At 47.9% G+C, this 12,662-nt stretch overlaps 1 protein-coding gene across 2 annotated transcripts in view; it reads left to right on the top strand.

Annotated features, from left to right (window-relative positions):
• The window catches only part of Cracdl (CRACD like), a 58,732-nt gene that overhangs the window by 20,979 nt on the left and 25,091 nt on the right, over nt 1-12,662 (top strand). For both annotated transcript variants that reach the window (XM_032900957.1, XM_032900958.1), the window contains exons 3-6: nt 2,978-3,143; nt 8,712-8,847; nt 9,185-9,346; nt 12,310-12,519. In XM_032900957.1, the coding sequence (XP_032756848.1) occupies nt 2,978-3,143; nt 8,712-8,847; nt 9,185-9,346; nt 12,310-12,519 (674 nt within the window). The remainder of the gene's footprint in view (nt 1-2,977; nt 3,144-8,711; nt 8,848-9,184; nt 9,347-12,309; nt 12,520-12,662) is intronic.

Raw genomic sequence — 12,662 nt, 5'->3', positions numbered from 1 at the left:
GCCCGAAAGGGAAACAGAGGTGCTTAAAGGCCCACGCTGTCACTGGTTGGCTCCTTAAGAAGTGTGAAGTAGAAATTGACAATTAAAGAAAGGTAGATAAAACCTTGGTCTCTCTCTCTCTCTCTCTCTCTCTCTCTCTCTCTCTCTCTCTCTCTCTCTCTCTCTCAAATTGTCAGGACAGGTTTATTTTAAAAATCAGTACAGATATAAAATATAAATTGAAAGTAAAAAATGGCAGAGCCCAAATTGCCATCTCTCAGAGAAGAAAATACGGTGTTTCCAGAGCATTGTGGGACGTTAGTGGAAACTGTCAATGTGTGAGACCATAAAGTAAGTCTCAGCGGATTTGAATAGAACAAAATTCAGAGCGCATTATCGCACTCCAATTAAATTAATAACGAAGAGATAGAAGTTTGCCAAGTGTTTGGAAATGACGACAGGCCTTTCTGTACAACATGCGGATCTAACTAAAAAGGTGTGATCGTGGAAGTCAGAAACTACTTCGAACCGAATAATAATGAAAACACAAACTTTTATGATGTGTAGAACTTAAGGGATCTAGAAGGAACTGCCTATCCTGAAATGTATTTATTAGCAAATCAGAGAAGGTTTAAACATTGTATGTTTTTCTCAAAAGAACCACTTTAAAAAAAATCTCAAATCTGGGCCTGGGGGTGTGGCTCAGGGGTAGAGCTCGCACCTAGCTTCCGGAGCCCCAGAAGAATCTAACTCTTCACAAGCCGTTGGCATAGTTGACCAAGGGAAAAGAAGGAGGCACAAATCATTAACACCGGGCAAGCACAAGGTGCTGTGGACGCTCAAGAAACAAGAGCGTCGGGGGCTGGAGAGATGGCTCAGCAAAAGTTAAGAGCACTGACTGCTCTTCCAGAGGTCCTGAGTTCAAATCCCAGCAACCACATGGTGGCTCACAGCCATCTGTAATGGAATCTGATGCCCTCTTCTGGTGTGTCTGAAGATAGCTACAGTGTACTCATCTATAATAAATGAATAAATCTTTAAGAAACAAGTGTGTCTCAGTGGTAACTTTTGCAGTAAATTTGAAATGTTAAGATGAAGATAAATCCATACTTATGTGAGACAACAGAACAGACCGAAGAATTAGGAACGTGGATTGGTCCTGTAGCTGTCTAAGAAGCTGGATCACAAAACCTAGGAGAGGAAGAAATTAAAACAAAGGAGATGCTTGAGGCATTTATGAATACACGGAGTTAGGTGTCTATATCCATGCAGTACCTGCAGAGGCCAGAAGAGGGCACCGGGGCGCCTGAAACTGGGTTTCATCGGCATAAAGTGCACAGCTGTCACATTCTGCTCTGCGTAGCCACGCTCCCACCCTGACTCTTCACGCCCTGAGCAGCACCTGGGTGTCAAGACAGGAAGCCTGTTTACTTGTGAGGGTCTCCAGGGACACCTAATAATCTGTTGACTACTTGAAGGCCAGGTGGTGTCCCTGTCAAATGCTAAGAGCTCCTGAGAGACTTTCAGCACAAGCTCTGGATGGAGAACCATCTGCACGCAAGATAAACATTCCGTGATGCAAAAGGAAGTTTCCATCGGGTGTTGAGAAAATGGCCCTAGAATGCTTGTCCCCTCTGGAGCAACGATGTTTGCCCGACGTTTGCTGGCAGAATCTCAGGTTATCCCCCTCAGATGAAGGTGTGGTCATTTGAAGTTCCCATGGGGACTTTAACACAAAGATGATTAGAAAGACCCTCTCTTACATTTTAAATCTGTTCTGTTTGGAATTTACTTAGCAAAGCTGTCTTAGATGCTGGTAGCAAATTTCCGCGGGCTCACACAGCCTGTTTGTATGCTCTGATTTTGTTCCCTCTTACAGACACTCAGAGAAGGATGGGACGTGGCTGAGCTGCCCTGGGTGGGTTTCTGGGTCTGAGAGGCCCTGTGGGAAGGAATGAAGGTGACGTCCGAGGAGCACACAATAGCCACAATCTGCTCACTTTTCTTACAAGCCCACCCCAGCACACAATTTTAAAAATAAAATAAATTCTTAAAAATATTATATTAAAAAACCAACCTGGATTATCGCACAGCCTTTACCTCATCTGACGTTATGTATGCATTAGGTATGAAATAGTTATTGTGCGTATTCCAGAGGTTTAAAGAACACAGTATCTGGTGAGAGGAAGGAGAGACGGCTCAGAGCACTGACCACTCTTCCAAAGGACCCACACTGGATTCCAAGCACCCACATGGCAGCTCACATCCATCTTGTAACTCCAATTCCTAAGATCTGAGGCTCTCTTTGCATCTATTTGGGCTGTGCATGCACAAAGTACACACATCTATACACATAGAAACCAATATCTGTTTCAGGGGTGCAGGCCTTATATGTCATATCTGTCTGTAGTATGCTGAGTCCCTGGTTTCTGGTCACTTGTGCCCCTCACACACCTGTACTGTTGGCCACCTGTGCCCCTCACACACCTGTACTGCTGGTCACTTGATCCTCACACACCTGTACTGCTGGCCACCTGTGCCCCTCAGACACCTGTACTGTTGGCCACCTGTGCCCCTCACACTGCTGGTCACCTGTACTGCTGCGTCACCTGTGCCCCTCACACACCTTACTGCTGGTCACCTGTGCCCCTCACACACCTGTACTGCTGGCCACCTGTGCCCCTCAGACACCTGTATGACTGGTCACCTGTGCCCCTCACACACCTGCACTGCTGGTCACCTGTGCCCTTCACACACCTACACTGCTGGTCACCTATGCCCCTCACACACCTGTACTGCTGGTCACATGTGCCCCTCACACACCTGTACTGCTAGTCACCTGTGCCCCTCACACACCTGCACTGCTGATCACCTGTGTCCCTCACACACCTGTATGACTGGTCACCTGTGCCCCTAAACTGCTGGCTGTGTCCCTCACACACCTGTACTGCTGGACACCTGTTCTCCTCACACACCTTTTTTCTTTTCATCTGAATAGGAAAGAAAAAGTCCAAATTTAAAACATTTAAGAAGCTGTTTGGGAAGAAGAAGAGAAAGGAAACAGCGCCCACAGGAAACAGCACCTGGAAGCAAAATCCGGCCAAGAGCGAGGTTATCACTATCGAGGAGTCGGGCCCCGTGTATGACTCTGAAGATGAACTGGAGTAAGTTGCTTTCATGTGCATCTGGCTTGTGAGCCTCGAGAGGAGGGGACATCGGGCACAGGAGTGTCCAGAACTCTTACTTCAGCGCCTTAGTATCTTGTCAGCTTCCTGAGCCTCTTCCTGTCCTGGGTGATGGGACACCCTTAGGAGTTCCTCAGTGCATGGTGTGTCTATTAACTTTTTCAGACACAGCGATGGAGAAGGGTGGGGGAAACCTGATTGTGTAGGTGCTACCTGCTGGGTGTTGTATTTTAAAAGGTCGCAGTACCTGGGGCTGGAGAGATGGCTCAGTGGTTAAGAGCACTTGTTGCTCTTGCAGAGAACTGGATTTGGTTCCCAGCCCACACACGATGGCTCACAACTGTCTGTAACTCCCAAATCTGAGCTCTAATGCCTCTGAGAATGTACCTGTGTGATGCACGTATGCACATGCAAGGTGAATCACTCAAGAGCATAAAATAAAGTTTTATAAACCCTTTTTAAAAAATAAGTTCTCAGTAAGGCCTGGGAAGATGGTTCCACATGGGTCTATGTAATTCCAGAGCTCCTGTAGCAACATAGGAGGCAGAGACAGGACTCGCTCCAGAAGCTCATGGGTGAGCTGGGCTAGGGGCCGTGGTAAATAACAAAGGTCCATCCCAAACAGGTTGGAAGGCAAAGTCTGCCATTTGAGTTTGCCTCTCATGCATACCTGTCCCCACCCGCACACATACCCAGAGATATGTTTTTTTAAGAGCATGGTAGCTGCAAAAGATTATACTAAAACCATAACAGAAATTAGTGACCTGGGAGCCTGCCCTGAATCGCACAGCAGGAAGGGAAGGATTGGGGTCCAGACCTTGGTTTAATTAACCAAAAAATGCTCAAGGACCTGGAACACAGTACCAGGAACACACATGTCTGAACTTGAACGCTGATGGAGGAAGGGCTCTTTCGCTAGAGCAAGGTCTGCAGATAGAGAGGCCATGGCTTCTTGTTTGGACCTAACAAATTAGACACACTGGGGACAAACGCGTAACTTGTAACTCATAACAATACAGTCCTGTGTCTCCCCCAGTTAGCCCCCAACCCCCCACGGTCGTATTCTGGACCGAAGAGGAGAGGAGTAAGCTTGTAATACCTTTTCAACATCAACTCTCTTTTCGGGTTAAATGCCAGTCAGAAGGCTATGGCTCCAGAGACAGGAACAGGGCAGTCTGTGTCTGGAGGCAGAGAAGTTACACTGGCCACTTGGTGGCGCTGTAAGACTGAAGATGGAGAACCAGAAACCCCACCCCCGCCCCTGCCCCTGCTCTGTGCCAGAGCTAGCAGAGTGGGCATGTGGGTACCTTGTAAGACTGCAAAGTCGTTGGGGAAAGGGTCGTCCTGGCTAGCCCCGGAAAACTCTAATCCCACCCTATCTCCCGGTGTTTAAAAAACAAGCCTGTGAGGGATCTATCCAGCCACAAAGGGGAGCGTAGCTAGAGGGCCAGGCTCTGGGAAAACCACCCGCACGTGGGTCATGTTCCTTTCACAGGAACCCAGGGAAAGGGGGGCAGAGAGCCCTTGATATCGGCCCACGACTACACACAGTAGGAACATGATTGGCATTAGTTCATGAGAGGAACATGGTGGGGTGCCAGTGGAGAGGCAGCGCAGCAGTTAAGATTACATACCCTTCTACAGGGACCTGAGTTTGGTTCTCAGCACCTACATGAGGTGACTCAAATCTGCCTAACTCCAGCTCCAGGAGATCAGACCCCCGGGCTTCCATGGGCACTTGTTTGTAATTACAGGAACCTGCGCTCATGCAACACTCCCCCCCCCCCGTGTGTGTGTGTGTGTGTGTGTGTGTGTGTGTGTGTGTGTGTGTGTGTGTGTGTGTAAAATTCAGGATAAAAACGAAAAGAAAAAGGAAAATTTAAAGATATTTGAGATCACCTTTAAGGTGAGGTCCTAGAAGGAACGGTGACATTTTTCAAGATCAACAATGAATAAGTGACCCTTTCTTTAGTCTCTATGAGAATCTGCCATCAAACTCTGCAGACAAACTCACAGGCAGACAAGATGACCTGTGCTGGGGTGGCCTGGTGCTGGCTTCATCGGTGACAGCCCCCGGGGTCCCTTTGCCTCTCTGAGTCCTCCCTCAGCACACCTGAGCTACAGCCTTTGTTCTCCCCATTCTGTATTGTCTCGTAGTGAGCTGGGTCATAGGCTCTCAGCCTGTGCGTCACCACCCCTTTGGGGGCCACATATCAGACATCCTGTGTAGCAGATATTCACGTTGTGCCTCATAACAGTAGCAAAATTAGTTATGAAGTAGCAACAAAAATAATTTTATGATTGGGGAATCACCACAACATGAGGTGTCTTGGGGTTAGGAAGGTTGAGAACTCTGCCCTAGAGGCTTGGAGAGATGTGTGGCCTGCCCCTGTACCAAGAGGCCTGCACTCCCTGGGTACCTCAGCTCCACTGATGCTACAGCTCAGCCCTGAATCTTGAGAGGTCAGTGTCAAATACTCCGCCAATCTTTTTTTTTTTTTTTTTTTTTTTTTAAGGTTTATTTACTTATTCTGTACACAGTGTTCTGCCTGCATGTATGCCCGCACTCCAGAAGAGGGCACCAGATCTCATTACAGAGGTTGTGAGCCACCATGTGGTTGCTGGGAATTGAATTCAGGATCCCTGGAAGAGCAGACAGTCCTCTTAACCTCTGAGCCATCTCTCCAGCCCTACTCCACCAGTCTTAATCCTGAGTGGTCGCTGTCAATACCCCACCGTTTGTACCTGATGCTCTTAAATGGTCCATTTCTTCAGTGCATAACTGTGGGTTTCTGATTCTCTCGTTCATTTTACACATTGCCGAGTTTCCTCAATGAAGAACTTTCCTTTATCAGGAGCAGGAGAGATGGCTCAGCAGCTAAGAGCACTTGTTACTCTTGGAGAAGATCTGGGTTCAGTTCCCAGCAAGTTCATGGTGTTTCATGACTATCTGTAACTTCAGGTCCAGATCTGACTTCCTCTGATCTCCATAGGCACTATACATATATGTACTATACATATATGTAGGCAAACCTTCACATGTGTGTAAATTAAATAAATCTAAAAAAATGTTTAAAAGCTTTCCTTCTAAAGTACAATCTGTTCAGGAAAAAAGCAAAATGCTCAGTTAGTGTTTAATTGGTGTCCATTCCTAGAGGAGTCCCTTAACTGTGACCAAAAAATTAGTTTTCTTTTTTCCCCTAAAATATCATTGTGAACATTGTATTTTTAAACATTTTAAATTTTTATTTTCTTTACACAGAATTCTGTGTAATCTAGACTGGCTTTAAATTCACTTCAGAGTGCTGCTGGGATTACAGGTGTAAGCCGCCACACATGATCTTCCGTGGTATTCCAGAATGAGCCCAGGGCTTTGTGCACGCTAGGCAGGCATGCTACCAACGGAGCTACATACATATCAACCACAAAAACACTGATTCCGAATACGTTTGTTGTCCCTTAATCCATAACAGTCTTTACTCATTGTCTCATCTTGCACTGTGAAGACTCGATTCGATGTTGGTCTTTGGTCATGAGCTCAGCCATCTCTGAGAGGCCCCTTGCTTTCCTGCACGGGAGAAGTCCTCGTTCAGTGCTCTGTGCTTCCTGGCTTGGATCTTTTTCACAAGTCATGTTTCCTTCCTGTCAGAGAGAAGTTGTCTTAGAGATCACAGCGTGGGTGTGGTGGCCACGACAACTACTCAGCTGTTGTCTCTTCTGGACCGCTACGGGGTCGAACTAGGAAATAGGTTTATTTCTGGGAGAATTCTGAGCACTTCATTCACTGACACTTGCAGTTCCAGGAAAGATGAAGCTTCTTGCTTTATGTCTCTGTATCCATTTTCTGTTACTCTGAAAAGCTTGGCTTGTGATGAAATTGCTTTCCGTTTTCCTCCTATAGTGGTGACTTCTCTTTCCCTGTTTCTATAGTGATCCTCCTGCCTCTGACTCCCCAGTACTGTGCCACGACGTACCACCGTGTTTGCCATAAAATTACCCCACCCCCACCCCTACCCCATCTTAAAGATTTTTCTTTTGGATTGACTTTGTGTCTTGTGTAAAACATTGTATATTTCCAAAGACGAAATTGTAACTGTTGTTACCTTTGACCCTGCCTCCTCATCCAGTTCCTTCCTTCCCATTTAAAGAAGCCACACTTGTGTATCTGCCACTGTATCCATTTTTATTTTTAAAGCCATTAGCAGGGACTTGCCCATGCTCAGCACCGTTGCATGTATAGCCACCTCTCTGCTCAAATGCAGCTGACTGCCGCACTCTCCTGTCCTGGGTGTTCTGGTTTTTCTTGGTGTTCTTTGGTAAGCTCAGGCCAGTGCTGAGTCCCCACCCCCTCCATCACCTGCCCTGCCCTCCATGGGACACCTGAAACTCATTTGATTTGTCAGCCGCTGAGGGATACTGACTGCCATTGTATAGATACAATGATGAATGACCTAACCCATGGCCCCTCATGGAGTTTCTCCCTGGCTTTTCTGAGGCCTCTTCCTGCTACCTCTACTCCAAGTCACACCTGGACTGGAGATGTTTAGCCAGTAGTTAGAGTTTCTAGAGGGAAGACCCAGGCTGTTGACCATAGAAGGAAAATCTAGGCGTATGCATGACCTTGGCGTTTAGAGAGTGTGCTCTCTGGGCTGTCCTGAGTGCCTGTGAAGATACACCCTTCTGAGCATTCTGGATTTCCACTGTACACACACACACACACACATACACACACACAGCATTACTAACACAGTTGGATATGCAGTAGGACGGGCCACACCTCCAAGTCCCCAGTGCCCCATAGAAGACAGGATGCCCAAGGAGGACAGGATGGGGCTGGTGCGCACAAGATGTCCCATGCCTACAGAGGCCACTTTCCTTCCTTAACTGACGGTCTCGGACACCTCCTTCCACCTATTATTCAGCAGGCTAGGAAAGTCTGACAGCTAATTCCCACATCCTCTGAGAGTGTTTTATGAATGTCCTGGGAGTTGTTTTGAGTCCGTCCTTGGCCTTGGAGCCGGACTTCCACGCTTCGGGTCACAAGCACAGTGGTAGGATTTACAAACCATGCCAGATCACCAGTGCAGGGAGCACCTCTTCAGACTTGCGGTTCTTGTTTCTGGGGTCTGGAGCATCTTGGGGAGATGCTGCTGTGCTGACAGCCTCCAGCTTGTGGACAGCACGTTAACTTAGCCCACAGTCCACAGCCCCACATTCCCTGGGCACCTGAGACAGATTCCCAGAGGACCCAGGCAGCGCCAGACTTCTCTCTCTACAGGCCTGAGACTTGGACCCCACGCCTCCAAACTTTCATTTTTCCACTCATCAAAAAAATCTACAACCTTCAAACCTCTTAGGAAAATGCCCTTCTGTAGGTTCTGACTGGTGTTTGACAGGGACAGAGACAAAGGAGCAACTGCTAACTATATGTGACAGAGGACTTTGGGGGGGTAATATGTGTTTATTCATTCTCTTTCTCACTCTGAGTCCCTAGGATCAGGGACAGATGGAGGTGTCGGAAGCTCACAGTGACTCTCTTTATCCTAGGGAGTCCAGGGGCACTATGGGCAGCCGAGCCCTCTCCCACGACAGTATTTTCTTTCCTGAATCGGGACAGGACCCTGCTCGGCCTGTGCGGGTGTTCTCCCAAGAAAATGTGTGTGACAGGATCAAGGCTTTGCAGGTAAGGGCTTGCTTGGCACTCTCACCGGGTGTCTGTCCAGTGTTAATCCAGAAGTTTCTACGTGATCTCAGTTTAGCATTTTATACAGTTGAAAGTAGGGTCACAGGTTCTTTACAGGTCTCAGGCATGCAAGTTAGTCACGTTCTGACTCACTGTTGGTGACTGCCTAATGAATTAAGGACAGTGGTGAGGGAGCTGGGGACAGACATTCAGGTCAGGGCACTGTGTAAGGGTGCTGAAGTTACTTCCTGAAAGAGTGAATCAGAGCAGGAAGAGATTTGTTGCTAGGGACTATTGATGAAAATACTAAGAATGGGTTACGATTCCCTTGATCTAGTTAAAGATACAATGTAATGTGAAGTTGGGGCCACCGCCTCCAGGAGGCCTTCCTATCAAGCGGGCAGAGGAAACCGGCATGAGTTCTGAGGACGACGGACTGCCCCGGAGTCCACCAGAGATGTCTCTGCTGCACGACGTGGGTCCAGGCCCAGCTATAAAGGCGAGTGCAGTCTGTGCTCTTGAATGTTTCCATCCACACCTGCTGCTAAGCCTTGCTAGAACTCTAGAGGCCCACCATGTCTCCCGGCAAGGTCTCCGTGAGTAAGGGGGACTGCGCTGCTGTTCTGTGTGGCTGTGTGGTCAGTCTGATACCTTCTGCCCTTTGCCTTGTCTTTCTTGTCTGAGCCGATGTCCAGACCCAGAAAAGAAGGAAAGTGGCCACCTCGTCTCTGCCTGTCCCCTCCCATGACACTGGCCAGAGGACAAAGAGAACAGTAAACACTGAATAAATAGCATTCAGCTCTGTTCCTGAGCTGGTTTGGGCGAGTCACATGAAGCCCTCTGAGGAAAAGGCAGCCCAGGGAGTTTGACCAGCAGGGTCTGACCTCAGCCACAGCAGGAAGTGATCCTAACTGTTGTATGCCCATAGAGTCCATCTCGTGAATAAACACCCCAGCATGCTCACGAGGCCATTTCTGTCTGTGGCAAGAACATTAATAGCCACTTAATGTATACAAACATAGAAGGTAAAACGGACGGCCGTTTTCTCCATATCAGTAAGCCCTGCTGAGGGCAAACGTAATGGGAATGACCCATATTATATTTAACCTTGAAAACCAAACTAGAACAGAGCCTGTGTTTGATGGCTGTGCAGCATACCTGACTTGGGCTTCCTTGGACCACATTCACCCCTAGCATTCACAGGGCATTGCTTACAATGTAACTATGGCGTTACCACTTCTAGGTTGTTTGGAATTGTATTCAGTAACCACTCAACTTTGGTACACAGAGTTCCCTCTTCCCCGACACAAGCTAGTTCTTTTTTTTTTTTTTTTTTTTTTTTTTTTTTTTTTTGTAGTTGTGAGTCCCCAGAATATTAGTAAGGAAAAGTCCGGACTATAGTGTGGCTGACTTTAAGTCAGCTCTAGGCGTTGGGAACTCCCAGGGAGCCGCCTAGAGTATTAGTCCCAGAATTTGGCTTCAGGGAGAGCCTTTCCCTGCTCACAGTCAGAATGGGGTCTGGGGCCAGTGGCTTACCGACCCACACCTGCTTTCCGACTTCAAGAAGGGCTGGATGATGGGAAAGGTTGCCTTACCCAGTGGAGTAAAACTGCACCTGTTAGCAGTGTGAACCATTCCTGCGAACAGTTTGCATCGTCCCTTTTCAGAATTAGATATGGTTGTGTTGTGTGTCAGGCTCTGTTGTGGGGAGCTACCTGCTGACTCTTTTCTGACTTCACCCTCCTTCCTCTATCTCCTCAGTCTCTGACTTGAGTCTGTGACTCACAGTGGCCGGTTTAATCTGCAATTGGCTGCATCCGGTGGAGTGGTGGGGTTGCAGGGAAAAGCTTCATTAGTTGAAGACAGCTCAGCTCCACACCTGATTGCCACTGCAGTGCACAAATTTTAATTAGCCAAATGGGGGTCAGTTGTGCTGGGTCCGCACTCCCCTAATTTTTTTTTTATTCCTATGGTTCTGACTTTTTATTTTAAAGTAAACTCTTGAGGTTTTACCAGTTATTAGGTAGTACACCCAGCCCGATTTCACCATAGGAAACCAAAGTTTGGGAGCAGTGATTGCACAGTTTAATTCCAGGCAAAGGCAGATGGAGCTCTGTGAGTTCAAGGCCAGCCTGGTCTATACTCTAGACTGAGTTCTAGGACAACCACGGCTACATAGAGAGACTTTATCTCAAAAAAACAAACAAATGTTAACCTGACAGTAATATTGTCTGTGCGCCAATAGAAACATGCAAGTTGTTGTTGTTGTTGTTGTTATTATTATTATTATTATTATTATTATTATTATTATTATTATTATTGTGGGGTTATTCTTGGAACCTAGAGGCTGGATCCCAGATTCTCTGTCTTGCCCCTTGTACTGGCTGGTTTTGTGTCAACTTGTCACAAGCTAGAGTCGTCAGAGAGGAAGGAGCGTCCGTTGAGGAGATGCCTCCATGAGATACAGCAGTAAGGCATTTTCTCAATTAGTGATCAGTGGTAGAGGGGCCAGCCCATTGTGGGTGGTGCCACCCCTGGGCTGGTGGTCCTGTGTTCTGTAAGAAAGCAAGATGACCAAGCTGTGAGGAGCAAGCCAGTGAGCGGCACCCCTCCATGGCCTCTGCATCAGCTCCTGCCGCCAGGTTGCTGCCCCATTTGAGTGCCTGTCCTGACTTCCTGGGATGATTAGCTATGGAAGTATAAGCCAAATAAACCCTTTCCTTCCCAACTTGCTTTTGGTCGTGGCGTTTCATTGCCACCATAGAAACCCTGACAAAGTCATCACACATCCGAGCTGCATGCACGCCAGCATCTGTGATTTGTTGTGAAGCCCAACTTTGCAAGGGGACCTGCTGATACTCACTCCAAGTGGAGGCTTGCTGTATTCAGTGGGGCAGGCGTCTTAGGGTAGTCTCTCATTCTAGGGCCTCTTGTCCCCTGGCAACACATTTACTCATTGCTGACTGCTAGTTCCTCCCCGCTGAGGTGTAAACTAGTAACATGTCTGTAGCTCACCATATGGTAGCCAGAGAGCCAGACTCCCTGTGAGGTGGTAAAGACCCTTTTGAATGAACAAAGAAAGCTTGCCAGATGCAAGGCTGACAGGGGGCTCTATGCTTCCTGTGACCTTCACCGTGATGTCACCCCTGATGGGCCACATGTCCAGCTAGACAAAAACAGCAGGTTCCTCCACCCCTGGAGACACTGGGCTAGGCAGTTTTGTTAGTGAAAGTGGCTATGGAAAAGTCTTCCTGTGGATGGCCTTAGGGCTGTCCCCACCCTTTGAACTCCCGTCATTTGCTTTAAAGGGACATTCTAAAACATTCCCGGTGGAGAGCCAATTGAAAATACTCTGTCTCGGGTACAGTCTAAAGAAGGTAGAAGTGCACACCAAAGGGGAGCAGGCTCCACCCCCTCGTTGCTAAATTAATACTTGGTGTGTTTGTTCCTTGTACCATGAAGATCCTGGTGTCCTCATCCCGGCCGCAGTCTCCTGACCACATGAGCGATGCCTCCGTCTCGTCTCGGACCTTGGATGGCAGCCTGGCACCTGTGGTTGACTTCAGCCACCCTCCTGAATTCTCCTCCTGCCTGGACAACTCTGCAGCTAAACACAAGCTGCTGGTGAAGCCCCGCAACCAGCGATCAAGTAAATTGAGGCGGCTGTCTTCGGTAATTGGCCTTCCTCCTCTGTGTAGGGATAGGGTGGGCAGACATGACAGTCCTACCCTCTGCCCAGCCTCATAGCTCTTCTGAGCTCCCCATGGTGGGTAAGATCACACTGCAGTCTCCCTTGCAGAAATACCCTTCTGCGA

This window comes from Rattus rattus, chromosome 4 (assembly GCF_011064425.1).
Source record: "Rattus rattus isolate New Zealand chromosome 4, Rrattus_CSIRO_v1, whole genome shotgun sequence".
NCBI lineage: Eukaryota > Metazoa > Chordata > Mammalia > Rodentia > Muridae > Rattus > Rattus rattus.
This window is presented reverse-complemented; position numbering and strand designations above follow the sequence as displayed.